The 12,832-nt window shown below is 40.1% G+C and overlaps 1 protein-coding gene and 1 pseudogene across 2 annotated transcripts in view; one reads left to right on the top strand and one right to left on the bottom strand.

Moving 5' to 3' along the window:
- RRN3 (RRN3 homolog, RNA polymerase I transcription factor) overlaps positions 1-12,832 on the bottom strand; it is a 29,651-nt gene that overhangs the window by 15,896 nt on the left and 923 nt on the right. The window contains exons 2-8 of one of the 2 annotated variants that reach the window (XM_021698066.1): positions 11,956-12,061; positions 10,685-10,741; positions 5,015-5,104; positions 4,775-4,904; positions 4,331-4,390; positions 3,672-3,735; positions 2,326-2,395 (exon numbers count right to left, since the gene is read on the bottom strand). In XM_021698066.1, the coding sequence (XP_021553741.1) occupies positions 2,326-2,395; positions 3,672-3,735; positions 4,331-4,390; positions 4,775-4,904; positions 5,015-5,104; positions 10,685-10,741; positions 11,956-12,061 (577 nt within the window). The remainder of the gene's footprint in view (positions 1-2,325; positions 2,396-3,671; positions 3,736-4,330; positions 4,391-4,774; positions 4,905-5,014; positions 5,105-10,684; positions 10,742-11,955; positions 12,062-12,832) is intronic. The other variant, XM_044915073.1, reaches the window with a different exon arrangement.
- LOC123324914 lies at positions 5,720-5,950 on the top strand (annotated as a pseudogene).

The following is a 12,832-nucleotide window of genomic DNA, read 5'->3' as shown; positions in this document are numbered from 1 at the left end:
TTCATTGGCCCGTAAACATTTGGTTATTTCCATATTTTGAATATCCGTGTAAAGTGCTGCGTAGACATACATTTTCTTTTTTTTTTTTAAAGATTTTATTTATTCACAAGAGACAGAGAGAGAGGCAGAGGGAGAAGCAGGCTCCCCGCTGAGCAGGGAGCCCGATGCGGGACTCGATCCCAGGACCCTGGGATCATGACCTGAGCCGAAGGCAGACGCTTAACCATCTGAGCCACCCAGGCACCCAAGACATACATTTTCTGCTGGATAGACACCTAGCAGTGGAAATGCTAACTTGTATGGCAATTCTCTGCTTAACCTTTCTGAGAAAAGGTCAAGAGGCCTTCCCAGAGCACTTCGGCACCTACCGTTCTCCACTCTCACCAGCGATGGAACGAGGGTTCTGACTTCTCCACATCCTCACCACTACTTGTTACTGTCTGTCCCTCTGAGTACAGCCATCCCAGCGGGTGTGAAGTGGGATCTTGCGTTATGGTTTCCTCTTGCGTTTCCCTGACAGCTAGTGATGCTGAGCTTTTCCTCAACACTGACCATAAGTGTATCAATTCTGGAGAAATATCCATTCAGATCGTGTGTCCATTTTTTAGTTATTTGCCTTTTTATTATCAAGATATTAGAGTTCTTCATATATTCTAGATATACACAACTTGCAAGTATTTTCTCCCACTGTTTGGGTTGTCTTTTCACTCTCTTGAAGGTGTCCATGAAGCACAGCTGGTAAACTGTAAAGCAGTTGAACTCATCTGGTTTTCTGTGGCTCTTGTGTTTCAGGCATCCTATTTGGAAACTGTTGCCTAATTCCAGGTCACGAAAATGCTTACCACCTATGTGTTCTTACTAAGAGCTTTTTTTAGCTTACATTTAGGTCTTTAATCCACTTTGAGTTCATTTTTGTTTACTGTGTGAGGGGAGGCCCGGCTTCATTCTTTGCATGTAGATTTCCACTTGTCCCACAACCATTTGTGGAAAAGACTGTTCTTTGCCCCATTAAATTATCTTATACTACTGGCTTTTGTATATATATTTTTTTATTATTATTTTTTTTTTAAGATTTTATTTATTTATTTGAGAGAGAGAATGAGAGAGAGCACATGAGAGGGGGGAGGGTCAGAGGGAGAAGCAGACTCCTTGCCGAGCAGGGAGCCCGATGTGGGACTCGATCCCGGGACTCCAGGATCATGACCTGAGCCGAAGGCAGTCGCTTAACCAACTGAGCCACCCAGGCGCCCTGTATATTGATCTTATATTCTATAACCAGGTTGAACTCATCTCACTTCTAATAGTGCTTTGAGGATTCCACAGGATTCTTCTAAATGTAGGATCATGTCATCTGCAAATACAGGCATTTTTTACTTCTTCCTTTCCAATCTGGATGCCTTTTCCTTTTCCCACCTGCCCTTGCTAGAACGTCTAGTACAATACTGAACAAAAGGGGCAAAACCAGACATCCTTGTTTTGTTCCTTATCTTAGGAGAAAGCTCTTTCACCATTGAATAAGATACTACCTGTGAGTTTTTCATACATGTCCTTTATCAGGTTGAAAAAGTTCCCTTCTATTTTTGTCATGAAAGAGTTCTGGTGTTTGTCAAATGCTTTTGTGCATCTACTGAAATGATCATGTGGTTCCTGTCATCTATTCCACTGACGTGGTGTGTTTTATTAACTGATTTTAACAGGTATTAAATGAACCATGCAGTGCTAGGATAAATTTCACTTGGTCATAGCACATAACTCTTTACGTCACTAAATGCAGTTTTCTAGTGGGTTGTTGAGGATTTTTATATCTATTTTCATAAGAGACATAAGATTTATAATATGCCACTTGAAGCAGACTATCACAAACATTAGCAAACCTTATTAACTCCGTATTTGATACTTATAATACCTTATTTAGGAAAAAATAAGCTATGCTTAGTAGGAAACCATTATTCATTATTCATTATTGAAAACCAGAAGTCATCTAAATATTACACAAAAACTTAAGAAGAATTCATCCACAGAAGGTTCTGCCTTCATGTTCAAATAAGGCATGTTTACAATTGGTATAATGTATAGACTACTACCTTCTAGTAATTTTTATCTGTATAATCACTAAGCCTATTCAGATATTTCTGAAATGGACTCTGCCCTTGACTTAAGGGAAAAAGGCACTGGGGATCCTCAGTGAGTTCCTAAGAAAGGAATCTGAGTCACATTCTTAGTCTTGAGTTTAATCTGGAAAACAACTGCTAAGAAAAAGATGTAACATCACCTAAAACTAAATCACAACTTTTCCATTATTTTCCCCATGAAAAGATTGCTTACCAATGTTCTCTCTGATTTTCGAACAAATGGAAATTTTTCCACCAATATTGGCATAAGAAACCACGGTGTCCTATTTAAAGAATAAAAAAATTAAAAAATCAATCCATGTTAACTGGACTTTCTTGGAAGGTGACATTTCCATTCTAAGAGCAAATATGGATGCAGGAGGCAAATGGTAACTAACTACTTCTTTTTTTGTTGTTTTGTTTTAAAGATATTATTTATTTATTTGACAGAGAGAGAGATAGCAAGAGCAGTAACACAAGCAGGGGGAATGGGAGAGGGAGAAGCAGGCTTCCTGCCGAGCAGGGAGCCCGATGTGGGACTCGATCCCAGGACCCTGGGATCATGACCTGAGCCAAAGGCAGATGCTTAACGACTGAGCCACCCAGGCGCCCGGTAACTAACTACTTCTAATAATCAGAACTTATTCAGAGAAAATCTATAATACCTTAGGGGGAAATAACCTTCTATTAACTTTGATATCAATAGCAAAATAAAAAGGGGGATTCTTTTCTACAAAAGCAAAAGAGCTTCAGTTTAAAATCTAAATGTTTCCCACGGCAGTGCTTTCCCACATATATTACTTTAAAAAGGAGAAAAAAGCATCAACTTTTTTTTAAGTTAACAAATTATTTTTTTAAGTTAACAAATAACAAACTTACAGAGAGAACTTTAAGTCTACTCTTCCAAAAGAAACCCAAGTTTTTCTTAGAACTATAACTTTCTAAAAATTCAAATATGGGGCTCCTGGGTGGCTCAGTTGGTTAAGCAACTGACTCTTGATTTCGGCTCAGGTCATGATCTCAGGCTTGTGGGTTGGAGCCACACAGCACTCAGAGGGCAGTCTGCATGAGATTCTTTCCCTCTCCCTCCCGCTCAGGCTCTCCCTCTCTAAAATAAAATAAATCCTTAGGAAAAAAATATTCAAATATAATCAACATACAATATTAGAACTGCAATTTTTATTTATATGACATGACACAAGCACACAGGGGTTGCTCACTGAAAATTTTGGGGTATCATACCTTGTTGAAGATAAAAGCAAAATTCCAACCACTACACAAAATTTGGAGGAAAATTTGCACACAAGCGCCAAATAAGAATTTAAATAATTTTAATTAAGTCATTAATTCTTAAATTAATTTTTAAATAATTTAAATAAAAACAATGAAGAGAGAACTAAAATGCCGTTTTGTAGAATGTTATATCATCAAGATACAAAAACATGTAGCATACAACTTGAGTTCTGATGCTATGAACATAATTAAATTCCTACTAATCGATCATAATTTTCTTGAGACTTAAAGACCATGATTCAAAGTAAATAACAAAAGGATACTCACGAGGGGACATATCTTGCTATTATCTGCAAGGCTCTGTGACATGTGTCAAAATTGGCAGGAAGATCTACAAGGAGAAAAGCGAGAGTATGAGCATAAAAATAAAACCGAAAACTGAAAAATGATGTTTTAAGCTAAAAACACCCGCTAACCAGAACTGAATCATTTACTAGCAAAATATTAAATTTAAGATTTTTCTCCAGAACCAACCATCAATGAAGACTAAGTGGATTAATTACATAAGTAATGCACTAAGGGCAACTGGTTACATGTTAATGCTAAATGTAACCAAAAAGATTCCATCAGAGGTTGCCATTTGTTGCAGCCTACCCATTAGAATAAATCCTGGAGTTGCCCTATACTTTATCATTCAGCAGCATTCTCTCAGACACAGGGGGCATCCCTTGTTTATTTATTTATTTTTTTATTTTTTATTTTTTTAAAGATTTTATTTATTTATTTGACAGAGACAGAGACAGCGAGAGCAGGAACACAAGCAGGGGGAGTGGAAGAGGGAGAAGCAGGCTTCCTGCTGAGCCGGGAGCCCGATGTGGGACTCGATCCCAGGACCCTGGGATCATGACCTGAGCCGAAGGCAGTTGCTTAACCAACTGAGCCACCCAGGCGCCCGGCATCCCTTGTTTAATCCTGTTTATACTTACTATCGTCTTCATCATCAGAATCTGAAACATCGACGTCACCTTCCTTAATGACCACTCGGGCTTTTGATGGAAAAACAAAATATGTCATTCTTTTTGTCACCGACCTAAACATCAACAACTACACAAAAAAAGTGATTTTTCCATTGCCCAAACTTAGTACAATGATTGAATTTGCAGTCTAAAGGAAAAAAAAGCGTCAAGTAACTTTCTAAGTAAAGCTAAAAATTCCTGACTTCTAACACTTAACATAAAAAAATCACAGCAACAAATCTAAATGCTTCCATAGAAATCATTATAGGGAACAGACATGTACCAAAACTGCTGCCAATATGCATTTCAGAATTTTCCATGTTGGCACAATCCCCACAGGGTTCTGAGAAGGTAGTATCTTAATAAAGAGGTATTTAAAAAATGAGAAAGCAAAGAAAGCAAAGAACCACTTACGAGGTATAAAATGAGAAACAATCATGCTGAGACATGGTCTAAGGAAGACAGTCTGTGCTGATACAAGATTACCAAGAAAAGCCAAATACTCCTCCACCACTGTCTGACTTCTATTCAACCACTGCAATCTCTAGAGGTGGGAGGGAAAGAAACATGTAAGAAACATTTTACTGATACAGTGTGTTCTGTTTTCAAAGTACTGAATCACATACTAGTCAGTGAAGTAAGTGGCAAACTTACCAATAAAATACTGATAAGCTGCTCAAACTCTTTAGTCAAGTACATGATGGAAGAACGGAATTCTAACAGCCAGTTAATGATCTGGTCATCCTTAAGGTAAACAAAGAAAAGTGCTTTCAAAATCACAAATCCTCTAAAATAACGAAAACATGATACCTATTTTGCACCAAGCACCTAACAATAATATTTAAATTAGGAGAAAAAGTCACAAACTTGCACTGAAGCCAAAATTGGGATGAAAATTTCTTAGTTTGTATCAAAACAGAAGGATGTTACAATACCTTTTCCTGTTTTTTTTCAAAAAAAGCAACATAGTAACTCTGACATACAGGAAATAAGTGGAAATGTTGACAGGTGGGAATTTTTCGAACTGCAGAAAGAGCATAGCAGATTCAAATACTGTAAGACCACAGGACCAAGAGTTACCTCAATTTCCTCTATATTCATGCTGACGTGAAAACATCTTAATACTCAGTCTAAGCTAATTAATTAGAGACATCAATACATATAACTTCTTCTCAACCCAACCTGTAACTAGACTTAAATATATTAAGATCTGTTATAGACAGGGGCACCTGGTGGCTCAGTTGGTTAAGCATCTGACTCTTGATTTCGGCTCAGGTCATGATCTCAGGGTTGCTGAGATGGAGCCCCACGTCAGGCTCTGCGCTGAGCGTGGACCTTGCTTAAGAATCTCTCTCTCTCAGCTTTGCCCAGTGGCAGTATCGTAGCCAATGAGGTTTATCCGAGGCGCGATTACTGCTAATTGAAAGAATCTCTCTCTTCCTGCCCCCTCCCCCTGCTCGTGCATGTTCTCTCCCTCTCTCTCTCTCTCAAAAAAATAAAGATGTGTTATATATAAATGTTGGCTCCACTACTCCATGAAGTATTTTTTAGGCAATAAAATTACTGTTCATCATTAATAACTTTTAGTGACATGGGAAAAACTGCTAAAAGAAAACAAGCCATGTATAAAATATGCTATAGGTTAGACAAATATAAAATATAGTTTGTATTAATTCATATGCACAAATACATAAGAACAAACTAAAAAACCCCAACTTTGAAAGAAATGGTTATTGCTGATTAAGACTCAGTAGGGGAAAGGAACATATAAATAAACAAAAGCACTACAATGTCGTACCTATCACAAGAGATTATTAACAGACAGTGTTGTGCTTACAGTGATAGATTATTACAGACAGTATGGTACCTACGTGAGAGACTACTGCCAGCCAGGGTTGTACCTGCAATTACAGACTACTGATACCGGGTATCATTTAGTGAGAACACAGCAGGTGCCAGGCATGGTGCCAACACCACACAAATGCATCCCTTACTAATCCTAACAATGCTGAAAATGGACTGCTGGCGTTCCCCTTTTACAGCTGAGGAAACTGAGGCTAAGAGAAATTAGTAAGCAACCTGCCCATGTGAGAAGCTAATAAAGAACTGGGTTCAAACCTGTCTGACTGGGTCAAAGCCTACGCTCTGTCCACTCTCCCACAATACCTCGCTCCACACAGAGAAGGAGCCCACCGCCTTTTCCCCAACTTCATTCAACCGTTGACTGCTTGCGATGTGCTATCTGTGACAAATTTCAATGAGACTGACTCTTCCCTGATGAAACCCCAAGTAAGCTGGCAATTAAATCAAGTAAATTGCAACTCATTTGCACTATGGTAATTTCATAATGTCCACAACCAGTAAAGGTAACTGTACTGATAGCTCACCAAGGCCTGAAGCAGAGAAGACAAGCTAAGGTATGTGCAAATAAAAATGAGTTAACTCTATCCTACCCTTTTCCACTAAAAAAAAGTGCAAGAAAATTATAAAGCTAACATTTAAACTGCTCCGTTTTTGTTTTGTTTTAAGATTTTATTTATTTATTTGACAGAGAGAGATACAGTGAGAGAGGGAACACAAGCAGGGGGAGTGGGAGAGGGAGAAGCAGGCTTCCCGCGGAGCAGGGAGCCCGATGCAGGGCTCGATCCCATGACCCTGGGACCATGACCTGAGCCGAAGGCAGACACTTAACGACTGAGCTACCCAGGCACCCCAAAATGGCTCCATTTTTTAAAAGAGTACTAGTTGCAGACTCTGGTGCTTTAGTACTGAACCACTATTAGAAGCAAATCACTTGCAACACTCTCTGAACTAACACAGATACAAGTGATGCAACTGTTGGTATGTCAAGATACCGATGAGAAGTGCTGATAAAAAATACAGTGGGGGCACCTGGCTGGCTCAGTCGGTGGAGCATGCGACTCTTAGATCTCGGGGTTGTAAGTTTGAGCCCTACACTGGGTATAGAGATTACTTAAAACATAAATAAAATCCTAAAAACAACAACAGAACACAAAGAAAATGGTCCTTTGTACCCGTAGAAGAACGCCAGGGTCAGGGAGAGCTTCAAACAGGAAGTGACTTCTGCTGCCTATAAACAGACTGGGTGTTCTCTAGAGGCTTCATTCCTCACAGAGCGACAAGCATGTATTCAGAAAACCAAAAGCAGCTCTGTTATGGCTGGAGTATATGGTAAGCAAGTCAACAGACAAATAGGGGAATCAAAGAGGGGCAGAGATAAATTACCAAAGTCCTTGTAAGCCAGATTTGTAATTACGAAGATCTACTGGAAGGGTGGGGAATGCAGTGAAATGAACACCCATGTGCTTAGAGAGAACCAAGGAAAGTTCCATTAAAGAGGACACTTCAGGGGCACCTCAGTTAAGAGTCTGCTTTCAGGGTGCCTGGGTGGCTCAGTTGGTTGAGCGGCTGCCTTCGGCTCAGGTCATGATCCTGGAGTCCCTGGATCGAGTCCCACATCGGGCTCCCTGCTCGGCGGGGAGTCTGCTTCTCCCTCTGATCCTCCCCCCTCTCATGTGCCCTCTCTTTCTCTCTCTCTCAAATAAATAAATAAATCTTTAAAAAAAAAAAAAAAAAAAAAGAGTCTGCTTTCAGCTTGGGTCATGATCCCAGGGTCCTGGGCTCGAGCCTTACATCAGGCTCTCTGCTCTGCAGGGAGTCTGCTTCTCCCTCTCCCTTTGCCCCTCTCCCTGCTCATTCTCTCTCTCTCTAATAAATAAATAAATTCTTTAAAAAAAAAAAAAAAGAGGATGGGGCGCCTGGGTGGCTCAGTCGTTAAGCGTCTGCCTTTAGCTCGAGTCATGATTCCAGTGTCCTGGGATCAAGCCCCTCATCGGGCTCCCTGCTCAGCAGGAAGCCTGCTTCTCCCTCTCCCACTCCCCCTGCTTGTGTTCCCTCTCTTGCTCTGTCTCTCTCTGTCAAATAAATAAAATATTTTAAAAAAAAAATTGAAAAAAAAAGAGGATACTTCAGCTGGATCTCAAATAGTAGGAGTTTTATAGATAAACTAATAATAACAGTAAACACTAATATAGTAATTACCATGCCAGGCATTGTTCTAAGATTTTAATATATGGTCACTTAACCCTTACAACCATCCCATGAGGTAGGTGCTACCATTGGTTCCCATTTTATAGCTGGGGCCAATGAGGCACAGAAGTGCAGTATACTTACCCTCAGTCACAAAGCCAGTAAGGGAGGGAGGCACGGTAATCCCATGCTCCAATAGGTAGCAACTAAAGTGACTACAGAGGACCTCTTGCAGCCACAAAAGGCACATGAAAAGAGATAAAGATGAGCAGAAGTGGCGCCCAATGCTGGGTGTAGAGATTACTTTTTTAAAAATTAAAAAAAAAAAAAAAGGTGAAAAAAAGTGGCGAACTCATGGAATAAAGTATCTAGTGAAACTGAACATAGAAAAACAATGCAGCAGACCATGCTAAGAAGCTCGGCCTTTCTGCAAAAGGCATTAAGTTTCCCCACAGGAAAATGACACGTTTAGCATATGCTTTAGAGAGGATTTAGGCTGCACTGTGGAGGGTAAAATTTGGGGGGGGGAGGGTAATGGGAGATAGAGGAGAACTGGAAACCTAGATAACCTAAAGGAGTTAAGAGAAGAATCCAGACAAAAGAGCACCAACAACACAAGAAGCCTTGAAAGACTTTTTTTTCCCACCAAAGGCCCTGGTGAATCAATGGAAATGAGGGGTGACGAAGTCGAGAAAGACCCCAAGGTTCCTAGCTCAAGAATTAGGTAAGCAATACATCAGTTGAGGCAATAAAGAAGACTGTAGAGGAGTGTGTTTGGGAGAGAGAAAATGATAAATTTGGGGCACTTGTAATATTTGTGGGCTGGCAGTTAAGAAACAAGTCGGGAGGGGTGCCTGGGTGGCTCAGGCAGTTAAGCATCTGACTCTTGATTTCAGCTGGAGTCATGACCTTGGGGTTGTGGGATCAAGCCTCATGTCGAGCTCCGCACTCAGGAAGAATCTGCTGGAGATTCTCTCCCTCCACCTCTCCCCCTGCTTGTGCACATGCTCTCTCTAAAATAAATAAATAAACCTTAAAAACAAACAAACAAACAAGTCTAGAGCCCACAAGAGCAATATGAGCTATAGATACAAATCTGGAAGTTACCAGGCCACAGGAATTCCAAAGCCACGAGGGCATAAGATCATGCAGGAATAATTCTTACAGGAAGGAAAGGGTCAAGTCTAGAAACCTAATCAACACCAAATTTAATAACCAGTCACAAGAATGATTAGACGTAAGTGATAAGAAGACAGGAAGATCCCAGAAACTGAAGGAAAGGTTTTAAGAAGTGGGCAGTCAACAGTGTCAACTGCTACAAGGAATTCATATGACGCTTCGAAAAAAAAAAAAAAAAGTCTGCTGAAATCAGCATGTAAGAAATGACTGGTAATCTCTGTCACAGTAATCAGAGCAGAGGACTTCATAGTGGATTTAAATGCGCAGGGAAATGAGAAAGTGTGGGCTGTCAGCAGGAATAACAGCTAACGAAGCCCTTTGTGTCAGGGGCTGTTCTAGGTGCTTCTCATATATTAACTCACTGGATCCTCTAAAACCTCACATTTAAAAGACCTCTATTGTTTTTCTGGTTTTACAAAGACAAAAACAGAGGCAGAGAGGTTAAACAAGCTGCCCAAGATCACACACTGGGGAACAAGAGAGTAAGGATTTGATCCCAGACAATCTGACTACTATTGCCATGGTAAGAGACTACTCTTTCCAAAGTTGGGAAACAAAATTCACTGAGTTGTGCCTACATGACAGGTATATATCTTAAAAGGTGTATCTCTTGAAACATTTCCAAAAACAATGAAAAGGGTACTAGCTCGAAAGACAAGTCAACTTGTGTTTTTGTTTTCTCGGTGGAGTGACATGAGAGCAGCATGCAGCATAGAGGAAAGAGGTTCCAGAAAGATAAAGATAAAGCAGGGATGCTCAACCTGAGCAGTCCTGGCATCTCGGACTTGAGAATTCTTTGTTGTGGAGGGCCGCCCTGTGCATTGCTGGCTGTGTAGCTGCATCCCTGTCATCCACTCACTGGATGCTAGGAGCGCCCCTCCCTCCCCAAGACGTAGCAACCAAAAATGTCTCCAGTTCATCACCGAATGTGCCCTGGGGGCAAAAGTGCCCATTGAGAGCCGTTGAGAGCCACTGCATTCAAGTGACGGATCATACAGAGAGCAAGTTCTAGAGGATGGAACAGGACCAAAAGTGCAAACTGAATCTGTACAAAGTGGCTACAGCTTTGCTAATGAACAAATGTAAATTAATTACCTTTATGTCTGGATCTGACAGCTGGTTCTTCAACAACTCAAAGTCATTTGTTTCACCCTAAACAAGAACGGAAAAAAAAAAAGAAAGTAGTTCTGCTTACTTTAGTTTCCTGTTAAAGACCAACAGCAGGACTTTTAACTATTACAAAAGGAACATTATAACTTTCACACATCATTGGATTGTAAAATTATAATTCCAAAAATTTAAAAACTCACATTAGTGGAGCTAGGCAGCTTGGAAAAAAACTAAATTAATACTGAAAGGTTGTTCACATTTAGGTATACTTATGTACTGACACCTAAATAAAATAGTTGATGACACAAGGTACCATCTATTCATATATGTAGATTTAAAATGCTTATACAGGGGCGCCTGGGTGGCTCAGTCATTAAGCGTCTGCCTTCGGCTCAGGTCATGATCTCAGGGTCCTGGGATCCAGCCCCGCATCAGGCTCCCTGAGCCTCAGAAGGCCTGCTTCTCCCTCTCCCACTCCCCCTGCTTGTGTTCCCTCTCTCACTGTATCTCTCTCTGTCAAATAAATAAAATCATTTAAATAAATAAATAAATAAATAAAATGCTTATACATATAAATACAAACATTCATATTTTCCATCACTGAGATTTAGTAGAATCACTTCTAAACTAACACAGAACCAAAAAAAAAAAAAAAAAAATCCCTATTGACAGAGCTGGTTTATTGTCCCAAAACAATGCTTAGGTAATTCCTTTAGAAATAAAATGCTTTTAGGCGCCTGGGTGGCTCAGTCAGTTAAGGGTCTGCCTTCAGCTCAGGTCATGATCCCGCGGTCCCAGGATCAAGCCAGCAATGGGCTCCCAGTTCAGCAGGGAGTCTGCTTCTCCTTGACCTTCCCGGCTTTTGGTGCTCTCACTCACTCTTTCTCTCTCAAATAAATAAATAAAATCCTTAAAATTTTTTTTTAAAAGAAAGAAAATGCTCTGATCCAATGATTTTTATTCTAGCACCTGCTCAAGTTTTTGAAAGATACTATGTAAATAAAGCATTTGAAGACATACAACCTCAGCAAAGAGGTTATTACTCTAATTTCGAGCTGATAGCATAATGCTGTTATTAAACCACCTCCAGCGCTGACTTCAAGACTGACATCTAAAATTCATTTTATTATGTCTACTGGTCTTTAGTATAAAGGCTACAATTGTATCCTAACCAACAAAAACCAAACCTCAACGTATCAATTACATCTCAATAAAGCAGCAGGGAGAAAGACATCAAACCTCACATGATCTCTTACCTTTTTGTACTTCAGCAAGACTTCTGTCACAGTTCCACCAAACCGAACAGTTTTTCTTGGGGGCGAACTGAAGAAATCATTCTCCAAAGTGAGCATATCTGAAAGCCTGTAGAACCAAGATTATCACACTATTAAGTGCAGGACAGAGAATAATAAAAATTTTAATAGTCAACATTTATGGAGCCAACATCACTCAGTGGGACTATCGCTAAGGCCTCCTACCTGGCTTCCTTGCTTCCACTCTAACCTCCCAACAGTCTTCTTTCAGTGATCTAATGATCTTTTCCAAAACTTAAAACAGATCATGCTACTCTACTCTCCTGTTAAATTCTCCAAAGGTTTCCCACCTCACTTAGAATACAAATTCAAACTCTTCGTCGCTGTCTTCAAGGTCCTACATTAATCCGGCCCCTGACTACCTCTCTGACCTCATCTCCAACCACTTAACATACTGCAACCATAGTGTCCTTGCTATTCTTCAAACTTGCCAAGCTGATTCCCATTTCTCTTGCTGTTCCCTTTGTCAGAAACACTCATGCTCCAGACCTAGACACGCTGGGTTCTTGTCTTCATTCAAGCTAAGGTCAAATGTCAGAGGGGACAAAATCTAAAGTATCCATCCCCTCACTCCCCCCATCACCCTGTTTTTATTTCTTCAGGTTATCTCTACCTGAAACCATACTGTTCTTTTATTTATTAGTCACTGTCTTTCCCTCCTTAGACTGTAAGCTCTGTTGCGAGCACAGATGTTGTCTCTTTTGATAGACTACTGTCTTCAGTGTATAACCAAGAAAGTATAGGCACTTAATAAATACCATGAATGATATAATTGCTAAGTGTTTCACAAAGTTTTCTTCCTTTACACAAAGCAGAGCGG

Source organism: Neomonachus schauinslandi, chromosome 5 (assembly GCF_002201575.2).
Source record: "Neomonachus schauinslandi chromosome 5, ASM220157v2, whole genome shotgun sequence".
Classification (NCBI taxonomy): domain Eukaryota; kingdom Metazoa; phylum Chordata; class Mammalia; order Carnivora; family Phocidae; genus Neomonachus; species Neomonachus schauinslandi.
The sequence above is the reverse complement of the archived record's forward strand: the minus strand, read 5'-3'. Positions and strand labels throughout refer to the sequence as shown.